This window comes from Symphalangus syndactylus, chromosome 5 (genome assembly GCF_028878055.3).
Source record: "Symphalangus syndactylus isolate Jambi chromosome 5, NHGRI_mSymSyn1-v2.1_pri, whole genome shotgun sequence".
Lineage (NCBI taxonomy): Eukaryota > Metazoa > Chordata > Mammalia > Primates > Hylobatidae > Symphalangus > Symphalangus syndactylus.
The window spans coordinates 7,314,627-7,328,690 of NC_072427.2; the positions used below are offsets into that span (position 1 = coordinate 7,314,627).

Sequence of the window (14,064 nt, forward strand, 5' to 3'; positions counted from 1 at the left end):
CCTGCCTTTCCCTGAGCATGGCAATGCTGCTTCAGCCAGAGCCCAGAGTCTGAAACTCAGTGCACCAATTGCCCCATGCCTTATACATCTGCAGGTCTTCATGGTAAGCACAGTAAGGGCCCATCTTTAGGGACAAGGCTGAGATACAGAAAGACCTTTACTTTGAAAAAGAATTGCTCGGCTACGTTCTTTAGTTAACTCTCAATTAGCCAGAAAATTAAAATACCAAAAGAGTACTCCACTCCTGACTGTCTTCATTCATTTTAGACATGAATGTTCATCTCTGTAAGGCTTTTATAATCAACAAAATTAATGCCACTTCATCCTCAACATGTGCTGACATTAGATTATCAAAGTAGCCAAAGTTAATACTCAATTTGCACATTAAATCTGTAACATTTTCTCACATGGGTCAGCTGTGAGGAAGAGATGTAACATTTTCCATGTGGTAGATTTTCTCCCACCAAGACAAAAACTTCTGAGTAGTGCTCCAGAAATGCATCTGCTGCTCTGGCTGGGGACAGGCCCCATTGAAAGAGAGGGCTACAGGAATCCAGTTCAATTGATTTCTGCCTAACTGCAGACCCCAGGGCCAGCTGGCATTGAGTGCAATTCCTGCTCCTGTCTGGCAACTGCCTAGAATCTACATGGAGTAAATCATGCAGATGAACATAACCTGTTTCAGACCTAAGCTTTCTTTAGGTTGACTAGATTTGGTAGACATATTTCCAAAGTGTTTACATCTCTCCTTTCTAACACAGATCCTATGGAATGTAGTTAGATCATTTCTTAAGACCCAGGATTCTCATTGTGAATTTCAGGCATGTTCTCAGAGCTCTTGAGGTGTACAGGGCTGTTTATCTGCAAAGGATGCTAGACTTCTGTGTCTTTTGATCGCTCTGTGTGTTTTCATGTTTCTGTCCTCTCAATGTCCATTTCTGTCACTTGTTGCTTCCAGTCTGCCTGCTATTTCAGCCTAGTATGGGGACCCATAGCCACAATTATCAAATCAAAACTGTCCCTAAAATTAAAATCAACATTTATTGAGCACCAACTATGTGTCAGTCCTGTTATCATTTATTCATATGATTAATCTGTTTACTCCTTATACCTCCTTATAAGGGAGTTATTAATATGATGGTCCCCTTTTCCAAATGGGGAATACAGCAAGGCACACAGCTGTAAGGGGCGGAGCCAGAACCTGGGCCTAGGTAATGCAAGCCCAGAGCCTGCTCTCTTTGCCACTCACCCTGCTGCTTCCAAGAAGCAGCACACTTTACAGGGGCTGATTGGATTTTTGATCCTCATGTGTTCTAGAGAGCTGTACCTGAAGATCATGGAGGCCACTTGAGAAGCACCTGGCATTACCGCCACAGAATGAGAAAAATAAATCCAAATCAATTCATTGGAAAAGATAATGAAACAGATAAAACTCTAGCTGGCCTAATCAAGAAAACAGAGAGAAAGTACAAATACAAAACTAGATATGATAGAAGGGAATAACCAAATATTGAGGAAATTTCTAAAAGCAAAAGATAATGTTTTATACAGTGCTCCATAATAAATACGATATTTCCAAGTGGAAATGTCAAGTAGACCACTGTATATATGGGTCATAATCTTCCCCAACAGGCTTTATGTGCTTGTCATGTGTCACCATGAAGCTCTCTTCAACGGGTGCTTCTGTGGGAATCCCATGTCTCTTGGGGGAGGAAGCCGTCACATTTTCCTCTTCTAGGGTAGGGGCAGCAAACTGACGCACATGGGCCAAATTTGCTCACCACCTGTTTTTGTAAATAAAGTTTTATTGGAACATGGTTACGCTCATTCATTTATGTATTGTCTACGGCTGCTTTCATGCTACAACAGCAGAGTTGAATAGCAACAATGGGGATCATATGGCCTGCAAAGCCTAAAATATTTACCATCCTGTCCTTTACAGAATAAGTTTGCCAACCCTTATGCTAGAGCCCTGTGATTTTTCCAGTTTCAGACTAGTTTCTGTGCTGGTTTCTTGGTTCAGGATTTCCAGACCAAGTAGGTGGTACACATTCAGACTACATATATGCTTATTTCAGGTATTCTTTTTCTAGTCAGAACCTCTGGATAGACACCCTTAAGTCCACACCTGGAACCAGTGCAATTGTTCTTATCTTCATTTTAGAGATTCCTGGCTGTCTTAGTGTTTGGGAAGCTGTAACAAAACACCATAGACTAAGTGGCTCATAAACCATAGAAGTGTATTTCTCACAGTTCTGAAATCTGGAAAGTCCCAGATCAAGGCTCTGGTAGATTTGGTGCCTGACCTGCTTCCTGGTTCATAGACAGCTGTCTTTTCACTGTGTCCTCACAGGGTGGATGGAATGAGGAAACTCTCTGATGTGTCTTTTATAAGGATGCTAATCCCATTCATGAGGGTGCCATCCTCATGACTTAATTACCTCTGAAAGGCCCTACCTCTGAATATCATCACCATGGGGGTTAGATTTCAACACACGAATTTGAGGGGGACATAAATATTCGGACCATAGCACTGGCTGTATTCATTTTATTTCCTGCGTAACAAATTTGTTTACTCACCCATTTATTGCCTTGCAGTTCTGTAGGTTAGAAGTCTGGTATGGTAAGGCGTGCTTCTCTGCTCAGACTGAAGTTGCATTGTTGGCCAGCTCCACTCTCAATTGGAGGTTGGGTCCTTTCTGAAGCTCGTTCCTGTTATGAGCACAGTTGAGTTCCTTGCAGCTGTAGGACTGAAGTCCCTGTTTCCTGGAGAGCTGGTGGCCATTGACCCCTCTCAGCTTCCGTAGGCTGCTCTTGCTCAGGTCCTTCCACCATATCCCTCTCCATCTCAGCAGCAGGCAAAATCCTTCTCATCAAATCTCTGTCATGCTTTCCATAAATATGACTTCCTTTTCTGCTACCAGCCAGAGAAAACTCTGCTTTTAAAGGGCTCCTGTGATTAAGTCTGGCCCAGCGGATAATCTTTCTGGGTTTTTTTTGTTTGTTTGTTTGTTTTTTGAGACAGGGTCTTGGCTCTGTTACCCAGGCTGGAATACAGTGGTGTGATCACAGCTCACTGAAGCCTCAACCTCCTGGGCTCAAACAGTCCTCCCACTTCAGCTTCCCAAGTAGCTGGGATAACAGGTGCACATCACCACATCTGGCTAATTTTTTTTTGTATTATTTATTTTTTGTTTCGCCGTGTTGACCAAGCTGGTCTTGAACTTCCAGGCTCAAGTGATCCTCCCACCCTGGCCTCCCAAAGTGCTGGGATTACAGGTGTGAGCCACCACCCCCGGCCATAATCTCGCTTTCTTAAAGTCAGCTGCACCCTATAACATAAGCTCATCTCAGGAGAACTGTATCTTCATACTCACAAGTTCCATCCATAACCACAGGGGAGGGACTACGCAAGGGCAAGGGTCACGGGTCACCTTAGAATTCTGCTGGCCACACCAGCTTTTTGCAGGGAGTTCTATTCAGCTTTCCACCACAAATGAGCCTCAGGCCTCATCCCTAGTCCTGCTCAGGCTTAGAAAACCCCAGTACTAGTAGATGGACCTTTTTTCTAATATGCTCATGGGCCATTCAACCTCAGCTCCCACTCACTTCTCTGGCTTTTAGTTCTCTCATCATTTTCCATACCTGAGGTTTTCTTTTTCTTGCATTCAAGATTGGCATGCATTTAAAAATATTTGTGTTATATTATAACCAGTATGTTGAAGTATTTGGAATGATTGGGGTTTTGAATGATTTCTTCCCTTGGCAGCATGTCAGCAATATTTTCCAGATTTTTCATGTTTTAGAAATATGTACCGGCCGGGCGCGGTGGCTCACGCTTGTAATCCCAGCACTTTGGGAGGCCGAGGTGGGCGGATCACGAGATCAGGAGATCGAGACCACAGTGAAACCCCGTCTCTACTAAAAATACAAAAAATTAGCCGGGCGTGGTGGCGGGCGCCTGTAGTCCCAGCTACTCGGAGAGGCTGAGGCAGGAGAATGGCGTGAACCCGGGAGGTGGAGCTTGCAGTGAGCCAAGATTGCGCCACTGCGCTCCAGCCTGGGTGACAGAGCGAGACTCCATCTCAAAAAAAAAAAAAAAAAAAAAAAAAAAGAGAAATATGTACCAAGATTACACTCCAAATCCATCAAAATAAGTGAACTTTCAGAGTCCTACCCTCAGTAAAGTCATAGTTACCCTATAACTAAAGTTTTAGGAAGAATTAATGGTTGATCAACCTGAAAACTTACCAGTGTGTTCAGATCTGGGGCATAGTTTCTTCTTCTGCAGTAACTTTTCTTTATGTATCACCGGGAAAGCTAGATGTATGAAAATTAAAGAAAGTAAATTACGGTATCCTTCGAGACCTAAATTCTTTGTAATGAAACAGGCAGATTAATGGGCAAATGACAGTCTTAATTGTTTTTTCTTGTCCCAATACCTCTTTCCAAATAGCTCAACACTGCTAACAGTATATTTATTCTGTTTCCATTTCAAATCTGTGAGCAGTTTTCAAAGTATAATAAATGCTTTTCTTCAGATGTAGCTGAGCAGTATTTTCAAGAGAGCATGGCTCGTCTTAAGGATTCTGAAGGGATGGGAAGAACCAAATTTCTTTCAATTCAAGATGAATTTTGCCATTTTCTACAAATGACTGGACAAAAAGAGGTAAGTGAGTTTGGATCACAATTGTCTAGTTATTCACAGTTGATATCCAAAGGGCAATTCCTTTACTCTGCAAGCATCCATTAAGCACCTACTGTGTGCAAAGCATGTGCCAGTCTCTAGAGGGACACACAAATAAGGCTAGGGCTCCTTTGGGGCAGCTTCCAGAGATACTTGCTCTTAGAAGCTGGGAAACTTTATGAGAATATAGATTGTCATGCCCACCTACAAAAGATCCTAAAGAAATAGTGGACAGGCCCTGCTTATGGAAGTCCTGCAGATCTGGCTGGAATAGTGTGGCAGTTAGTGTGTCTAATCCCTCTCTCCTCAGTTTGGGTAATGAATGGAATTTGCATATCTAAGGAAAACTATACGGTGCAGAAGTTACAGCTGAGTTGTTTAGTATTGATTCGTACAAGCCTGATTTACATGGCTTATAAAAATAGAAGAAGACCCAGACCTTCTATTCATTGGTAATTAAACTCTTGGGAACGTATTCCTTGAAAAGCCTAACATACCGTTGCTTTATTTTTTTATATGTGTGTGTGTGTGTGTATACATATTAATACATATATATACATATACAATCGCCCACAGATACTGAGGAACAATTATATAGATATGTGTGCATATATATGTATATATGTATGTGTGCATATATGCCCACACCCTCTTCTCAGCGCACCTAAGTCCTGTTTACTCTTCACTCCTCTCCGTTAAGTTTTTTGTTTTTTTTTTTTGAGACAGAGTCTTGCTTTGTCACCCAAGCTGGAGTGCAGTGGTGTAATCTCGGCTCACTGCAACCTCTGCCTCCCAAGTTTAAGCAATTCTCTGCCTCAACCTCCCGAGTAGCTGGGATTACAGGCCCCCCGCCACCATGCCCAGCTAATTTTTTTGTATTTTTAGTAGAGATGGGGTTTCACCATTTGGCTAGGCTGGTCTTGAACTCCTGACCTCGTGATCGGCCCGCCTCAGCCTCCCAAAGTGCTGGGATTACAGGCATGAGCCACTGCGCCCGGCCTCTGTTAAGCTTTTCTTATCAGAGGTTAACGCCATCTCAGTTTCCTAGAAAACCATACATACATACATATATACACACATATGTACACAGTACATATATGTGTACACACACACATATATATATATAGTTGTTCCTCAGTATCTGTGGGGGATTGGTTCCAGAGCCCCCAAGGATACCAAACTCCAAGGATGCTCAAGCCCTTTACAAAATGGTGTCACATTTATAATGTAACCTAGACATAGCCTCCTGAATATGTCATCTCTAGATTGCTGATAATACCTAATACAATGTGAATGCTATGGTAATAGTTGTTGCACTGTATTTTTATTTGTATTGTTTTTATTGTTGTATTGTTATTTTTATTGTTTTTTCCCTTATAATTTTTGATCTATGGGTATGGAGGGCTGACTATGTGTTTTTTTCAACTCTAACCTATTATGGCAAATCTTGGAAATGAAAAACTTTATTTCCCTTACCGTCTGTAGACCTCCTCCCCCACAGCTCCTTTCTCATCCGTAATCCCCCCTCCACCCCCGCCCTCTGTCAGTTAGGGAACACGGGCTTTTATGCAGATATACCCATGTTTCTCAGGCCAAAGTAGGGCCACAATCACCAGGACAAATGGGAGTTTCAGGATGTTTCTCGGTCACCCAACCCCAGGGAGAGAGAGGGGCCTTCCAGGGGCCTCAGATTCCCTCCCTCCCCATCCCGCCTCACATCTCTAGAAGACTTAAGGGGAGTGCTCAGGTCAGAATAATGGGGTAGGTTTGCCCCCTCATGCCCCACTCCATCCAGTTCCTCAGCCATTTTTTCCTCCAAAATAGATCTTGACTGCATCCCTTGTTTTCCATCTTTAGTCCTGCCACTCATCATCTCTTGCCTGGACCGCTCTACCAAGTTCCTGTCTCTCAGCTGCTTTTTCCATGCTTGCCCTCTTATAATCCACTCAGAATAAGGAAGCCATGGTGATGTTTCCAAAAAGCAGATCTGACCACTGAACACTCATTTGTAAAAACCAGTCCACTGGCTCCCCGATGCCCTCAGGATAAATCAGAATCCTGACATGGCCCACAGTACCGTCCACGACCTGGACTCCACTGACATTTCCAGGCTCATTTTTGCCTCTTCTCCCTGATCCACGTTCCTGCCACACTGGCCTTTTCTAATTCCCACTTCTGGGCAGTGCCAGCTTCTGTTTCCTCCTCCTGGAAGGCCCTTCCTCATTCATCTCCAGGCCAGTGCTAACCCATTCTTCATTTCTTACCAGCTTCTCTGATTCCTGTCCCCAGGCTTCATTAGACACTCCCCATTATTCTTCCTTAGAGAATCCATTTGATGTCATCAAATATTTGTAAGTATATATTCATGTGGATATTTAACATCTATCTTGCAACTAGACTGAACCTGTGACAGCAGAGACCGTCTTGCCTGTGGTGAGGAGTGGTGAGCAAAGAGGTGGATGCATGTTTGGCCACAGGCCAGCTGACTGTTCTGACTCCCGTGGGCCATGCATCAGTTCCCCTGTACTGTCTGGCTTCCCACCATAGTGTCTTGCTGAGTCAGCCAGTGCTCAGTGTCACTGATGCTATGCCTCACTGCCCTTGCCCAAGTCACCCAGATCAGTGTTGATCAAAAGCTGCACCTCACTCTCCTAAGCTGCCCTCGAAGATTTTAGCAAACTGGCTCTTTTCATTCTAGGGCCACTGCCAGCCCATCCAATGCCCTTATCATAATAGAAAAAGCTGCCCCTTCCTCAGGTAGATACCGCCCATGTTGGAGGGGACCATAGGCTGGATTTCAGCCCTCCCCATGCTCCTGCCAGGCACCCTTGTGTGTGGCACCACCTGCCCAGCCAAACATGGCAGCCTCATGCTGTTCTCACCATTTGGTTGCAAACCTCTCACTGTGGGTTCTAGCAGGTGTTGGCCAACAAGGGCCGGGCCCAAGGACAGTCCCGGAGCCAAGAATGGGGCTGTGCTCAGGCCATCCCAGCTGTTCCCACAGCACATGGCCATGGGTACTGTGGAACATGATCTTTGGGGGACGAAATGACTTTTAAAGTCAAATCTAAGTGAAGGTCACTCTGCCACAGGTTAAGCTACTCTGTGAGGGTTTGTCTTCTAGTTGTGCCACTCTTTTGCTCAAGAATCTTTCTGACTTCCTCAGCCTGGCCACTCACTGGCCCTCAACAGGCCATGTGTTCCTCCTGTGCTCCCAGTGGCCCACACCCTCTTCTCATCCCACCTAAGTCCTCTTTACTCTTCACTCCTCTCTGTTAAGTTTTTCCTAGCAGAGGTTGATGCCATCTCAGTTTCCTAGAAACCCGTGCCATTTAACTTCCTTCACATCTCCCCGTTTCCGCAGTCAGGCTGTAGACGGTATCTAAAGCTTTATTTGGGAAAGGGAGTCTCCCTGGGTCTTCTCCCCGTCACTGGCTTCTCTAAGTCTGACAGTCAGTTCCCACAGAAATATTACCAAACCCAACACTCTCAGCAGTCTAAGTCCTTGCTCGCAGAACTTGGGAGACGTGATGGGCTTTGCCCTCAGGCAAGTCTAGATTTAAATTCTAGTCCCTCATGTACCTCAGTGGGGCCTCACTGCTGAGTTACACAATCACTCTGCCTCTACAGAGATTCCTCTTTCACCTCATCAGCACCTGTAATGTGGTTCCCCTACCCCGGCCCTAGCCCCTACCTTGTATTATTGCCAACAAAAGGATTAAAGGCCCTCCTCGTCCTTCTGTTTGTGGAGCATTTTCGGGACCCCTTTGGGGCTGTGTCATGAGGAAGCTCCCATGGTCCCTGCTGTATTTGGCAGTTAAATTCAGCATCCGTGCTCTGCAGCTGATGTCATGCCTTCATGTGGAAGATCATGGAAGAATTTCTGGAGAAAGTATGGAGGATTGACATACTTTAACAGCATTTCCCCCTGCATATTTTGGTGTCTGAAGAAGCTACTGTCAGGAAATACTGGGTCCTGACCATTTCATATTTTTTATTCCATGTTAGTATAAATAAATTGGATAAACCAAACAAAATGTCATGTCATGTTGGAATGTTTACTTTCAGTTTCCTAAACGATTTCCTATGAGAATAGCAAAGGCTGGAGTGTGTTCAGGATGTTCTGTACGTAGATAATTTGCCCAGGAATGCTGTATTTTCACTTCTGTAAGAATGGCATTGTGGACAGAGGGAGAAAAGCATGGGACTAAAATGTATGAAAATTAGGCCGGGCATTGTGGTTCGCGCCTGTAATCCCAGCACTTTGGGAGGCCAAGGTGGGTGGATCACTTGAGGTCAGGAGTTCAAGACCAGTCTAGCCAATATAGTGAAACCCTGTTTCTACTAAAAATACAAAAATTAGCCAGGTATGATGGTGGGCGCCTGCAATCCCAGCTACTTGGGAGGATGAGGCAGGAGAATCGCTTGAACCTGGGAGGTGGAGGTTGCAGGGAGCTGAGATCATGCCGCTGCACTCCAGCCTGGGAGACAAAGAGAGACTCTGTCTAAAAAAAAAAAAAAAACCTCCAGATTTCCACCTGCTGTTGTAAAATGGAAGATCTGCTGAGATGGATTTTTTAAAAAAAAGGTATGAAGATTACTGGCTGGATTCAGATCCCAGCACCACCATAGCTGAGCCCTCTGACTCTGAGCAAGTTTCTTAACTGCTCTGTGCCTGTTTCCTCCTCTGCCTAATGAGGATTAAAATTTTACCCATCTAAAGAAGACAGCAAAAATTAAACGAGATCCACACAAATTGTGTGTGTTCAGCACAATTACTGACATGTGAGGACTGATCCATGTCAGCTTTTGTTCTTACTACTCAACTGAAATGGATTCATGTAATGGCTGAGTGGGTTTATTTTGCCAGGTGTCCTGTCTCTTCATAGTTTACACCTTTCCTCACATTTGTGTTGTTTCCTGACTCCTGTTCAACCAGAGGTGATATGATTTGGCTGTGTCCCCACCCAAATCTCATCTTGAATTGTAGTTCCTATAATACCCATGTGTCACGGGAGGGACCCTGCGGGAGGTGATTGAACCATGGGGCGGTTACCCCCATGCCGTTCTTGTGATAGTGACTGAATTCTCACAAGATCTGATGGTTTTATAAGGGGCTTTGCCCCCTTTGCTCAGCACTTCTCTCTCCTGCTGCCCTATGAAAGAGGTGCCATCTGCCATGATTATAAGTTTTCTGAGGCCTCCCCACCCATGCGGAACTGTGAGTCAATTAAACTTCTTGGCTTTATAAATTACCCCGTCTCAGGTATCTCTTCACAGCAGCAAGAGGAGAATAGGCTCAGCTCATGAGACTGCCACACCCATGTGAAAATATACAAGTTATGTAATGATCCTAATCGGCCTTTGAGCTTGTTAACCAGACAGCTTTTTGTTCCTTTCACAGAGAGCAACCTCGATCCTGAGAGAGTCCCTGGAAGCCAAAGTGGAAGCATTTGGCGATTTCAGTCCCGAGGTGGCAGAGACATACCGGCTCCTGGGAGGAGCAGACCTGGCACAGGGGAACCACAGTGGGGCCCACAAGAAACTGAAGAAGGTAAAGCTGGAACTAGTACTAACACGAGACTAGACTCTCCCTCCCCTCTCCAAGGTCAATTTCTCTCCCTTGTGGTGGTTCTTTTAAATGAAACTTTAGAAGTGGCTTGTTTAGATAGGATGACATCACTTTTGTGGTAGATCTAAGCTAATACTTTTTGGGTAAAAGACATAGTAAGCCTCTTAGACATACATATTTTTTAAATGAATTATCAATTATTTATACTATGCAAATATTTTTAATTTTTTACATAGTATAATTTATCAGTCCTTTATGTTTGTGGTGCTCTCTCTATATACTGAGTTTATAGAGGAATTCTCTTACATTTTCTTCAATTGTCATTCTTCTTTTTCTTCTTTAAATTTGGAGTTTATTTGTGTGGATGGCATGAGGGATGGATCTAATCTTACCTTTTTTCCAAATGGCCACCCAGTTGTCCAGCACCATTTAATTAGAGAGCCCATCTATGCTCCAGTGACTTCAGATAACACCTTCATCATATACTGATTTTCCTTATGGACTTCAGTCTATTTCTAGATTTCTCTTCTCTTCCACTAGTCTTTCTATTTATTCATGTGTCAATATTTCACAGTTTTAATTACAGAGATTTTATATGTGATAGGAGTAGACACCCCTTATGGCTTTTCTTTTACTAGAATATCAGGTGTTCTAGCTATTCTTCCATGTTTATTTTTCTACATGAATTTTTGTATCAATTTGTCTAACTCCATAAAGAGCTTGCTAGTATTTTTATTGCATTATTTATAAATAAATCTTGTAAGAATTGACAACTTTGTGATACTGAGTTTTTCTATCCAAGAACAAGGGGTATCTTTCCATTTCTTCATGCCTACTTTTATATCTTTCAGGCATATCCAAAAGCGTTCTTCATATAGGTTTTGTGTATTTCTTATTAAGTTTAATTCTAACCATTTGATCTTCGTTATTACTATTATAAATGGAGATTTATCTACTGTTATATCTTTTGATTTTTTTATATATGAACCCAGTTGGTTTCTCTGTGTAAATTTTATATCCTGCTAATTGCTTAATTCTTTTATTGCTTGAGTTAATTCAATCATTGATTCTCCCAGGTTTTGGGGGTATTCTATTACATTATCTGCAAATAGACTTAGTTTTACTTTATGCTTTCCAGTTCTTATGCCTCCAATTTATTTCTTTTGTCTAATCACATTGGCTCATACCTCTAATATAATAATAAACAGTAGTGGAGATAATGGGCATCCTTGCCATGTTCCTGATCTTAGTGTAAATGCCTCTAGTGATTCTTTATTTAATAGATTCTGGTTTTAGAACTAAGGTTTATGTATTTTATCATGTTAAGAAAGTATCCATCAATTTCTATTTTCACGAGTGCTTTTTTAATTAGAACTAAATGTTGAATTTTACCAAAGGCTTTTTCAGCATCAGTGGAGATTATCAGATGGTTCTTCTCAGATCCTTAAATAAATCACAATAAATAAATTTATTTCACACTACCAGAGATTGGGTAATTTATAAAGAAAATAAATTTATTTCTTTTAATTCTGGAGCCTGGGAAGTCCAAGATCCAGGGACTGGCATTTGGCAGGGGCCTTCCTGCTGCATCATCCCTTGGCAGAAAGCAAAAGGAAATGAGAGAGAGAAAGGGAGAGAGAGAAAAGGAGGCCAAACTCAGCCTTTCATAACCAAACCACTCCCAAGATAACAGCATTAATCTATGCATGAGGGCAGAGTCCTCATGGCCTAATCCCCTCTCATTAGGCTGCATCTCTCAACAGTGTTGCATTTTGGATTAAGTTTCCAACACATGCTTTTTGGGAGGCACATTCAAACCATAGCAGGTGTTGATCCTGTATGCTAACATTTATTTTAGGATTTTTGTGCCAATATTTGTATGTATTATTTGTTTAAGGATCAATGTTATATTTGCTTATAAAAATGATTTGGAAGTTTACCTTATTTTTCATGCACTGAAAGAACTTATGCAGCATTGAAACTCTGTAGTCTTTGGAGGTTTATGTCTTCTGTGACATCCTTTAGGCTTGGTGCTTCTTTTGTAGGGAAATTCCTTGACAATTTTCTCTATTTCTTTTACAAAAAGTGGTCTGTTGAAGCTTTCTGTCCCTAATGGGGTCATTTTGGCAAACTGTATTTTTCTAGATAATTATCCATTTCACTTATATTTTCAGATTTATGTGCATGGAGATTTGAAAAGTGGTCTCATGAATTTTAAAACTTTCTACTTTTAAACAGTTATTTTCCCATTATAATTTCTTAGTTTTATATTTGGGTTTTCTCCCTTTTTCCTTGACTTAGTTTGTCTATTGTGTTAATTTTTTCAAAGAGCCAGGACTTTAATCCCATGAATCCTATTCTCTATTTCCTTAATTTCTGATTTTATCTTTATTATTTCTGTCCTTGTACCTTATTTTGTTTTGCTCTGTTGAAATTTTTTTCTGTGTTTATGAGTTGGGAATTTAATTCATTTGTTTTCATTTTATTAATCTAAGTGTTTATGAATATGAAATTTTCTCTTATTGTTCTAAATGTATCTCATAAGTTACATCATATGTTTTCATTACATCAATTAGTTTCAAAATGGGGAAAACCTGGGAAACCCTAAGTAACATAATTAATCAAACCAAATGAATTAACTAGTTCTGAGGGGCTATCCTGTAAATCAAGTATTTTTCTCTTCTTATGATTTTTCTGATTCTGCTGCAAAAGACAGATTTGATAACACAGATTTGTTAATGAGATGACATGTATCTGCTATCAGTTAGTTAGCAAATAGTTACTTGGCACCTTCAATAGGCCAGTCATGTGCTAGCCAGACCTGGGGGAAAACAGTGACCAAGACAAATATGAACCTTGTCTTCGTGAGTTCCCAGTCTAGGCAGGAAGAAATATATTGAATCAATCATTTTTAATAATTTGAACATTACCCATATGCCAAAGACATCTTAGTGAGGGAGAGGTGAGACAGAAGCTGAGGGTGGCAGGTTCCCTGCGTTTCCCCATCTGTCACCTCCACATAGTAAGAGCCAGTGCTGGCCAGGCATGGTCGCCCATGCCTATAATCCTAGAACTTTGGGAGGCCAAGGAAGGCAGACCACTTGAGACCAGGAGTTTGAGACCAGCTTGGCCAACACAGCGAAACCCTGTCTCTACTAAAAATACAAATAATTAGCTGAGCATGGTAGCACACGCCTGTAATCCCAGCTACTCAGGAGGCTGAGGTGGGAGGATCGCTTGAACCTAGGAGGCAGAGATTGTACAGAGCTGAGATCATGCCACTGCACTCTACCCTGAGTGACAAAGTGAGACCCTGTATAAAAAAGAGCCAGTGCTTTTTGAGTGGTTGTTACACTGGTGGCACCGTGTTAAGTGATTCGTGTATATTAACTCATTTAACCCCTACAGTAACCCTAAGAGTTGGTTATTAGGCTATTCTTGCATTGCTATAAAGAAATATCTGAGGCCAGGCATGGTGGTTCATGCTTGTAATGCCAGCACTTTGGAGGCCGAGCTGGGCAGATCACCTGAGGTCAGGAGTTAGAGACCAGCCTGGCCAACCTGGCGAAACCCCGTCTCTACTAAAAGTACAAAAATTAGCTGCTGGCGCACACCTGTAATCTCAGCTACTTGGGGAGGCTGAGGCAGGAGAGTCGCTTGAACTTGGGAGGCAGAGGTTGCAATGAGCCAAGATCATGCCACTGCACTCCAGCCTGGGGCACAGAGCAAGAAAGACTCCATTTCAAAAGAAAAAGAAAAAAAAAAGAAATACTTGAGATAGAGTAATTTATCAAGAAAAGAGGTT

At 42.3% G+C, this 14,064-nt stretch overlaps 1 protein-coding gene across 7 annotated transcripts in view; it reads left to right on the top strand.

Moving 5' to 3' along the window:
* The window catches only part of TTC23 (tetratricopeptide repeat domain 23), a 113,882-nt gene that overhangs the window by 83,737 nt on the left and 16,081 nt on the right, over positions 1–14,064 (top strand). For 5 of the 7 annotated variants that reach the window (XM_063640066.1, XM_063640068.1, XM_055277103.2 and 2 more), the window contains 2 exons: positions 4,542–4,669; positions 10,092–10,241. In XM_063640066.1, the coding sequence (XP_063496136.1) occupies positions 4,542–4,669; positions 10,092–10,241 (278 nt within the window). Of the gene's footprint in view, positions 1–4,541; positions 4,670–10,091; positions 10,489–14,064 lie in introns of those variants that run through there. The other 2 variants (XM_055277106.2, XM_055277100.2) reach the window with 2 other exon arrangements.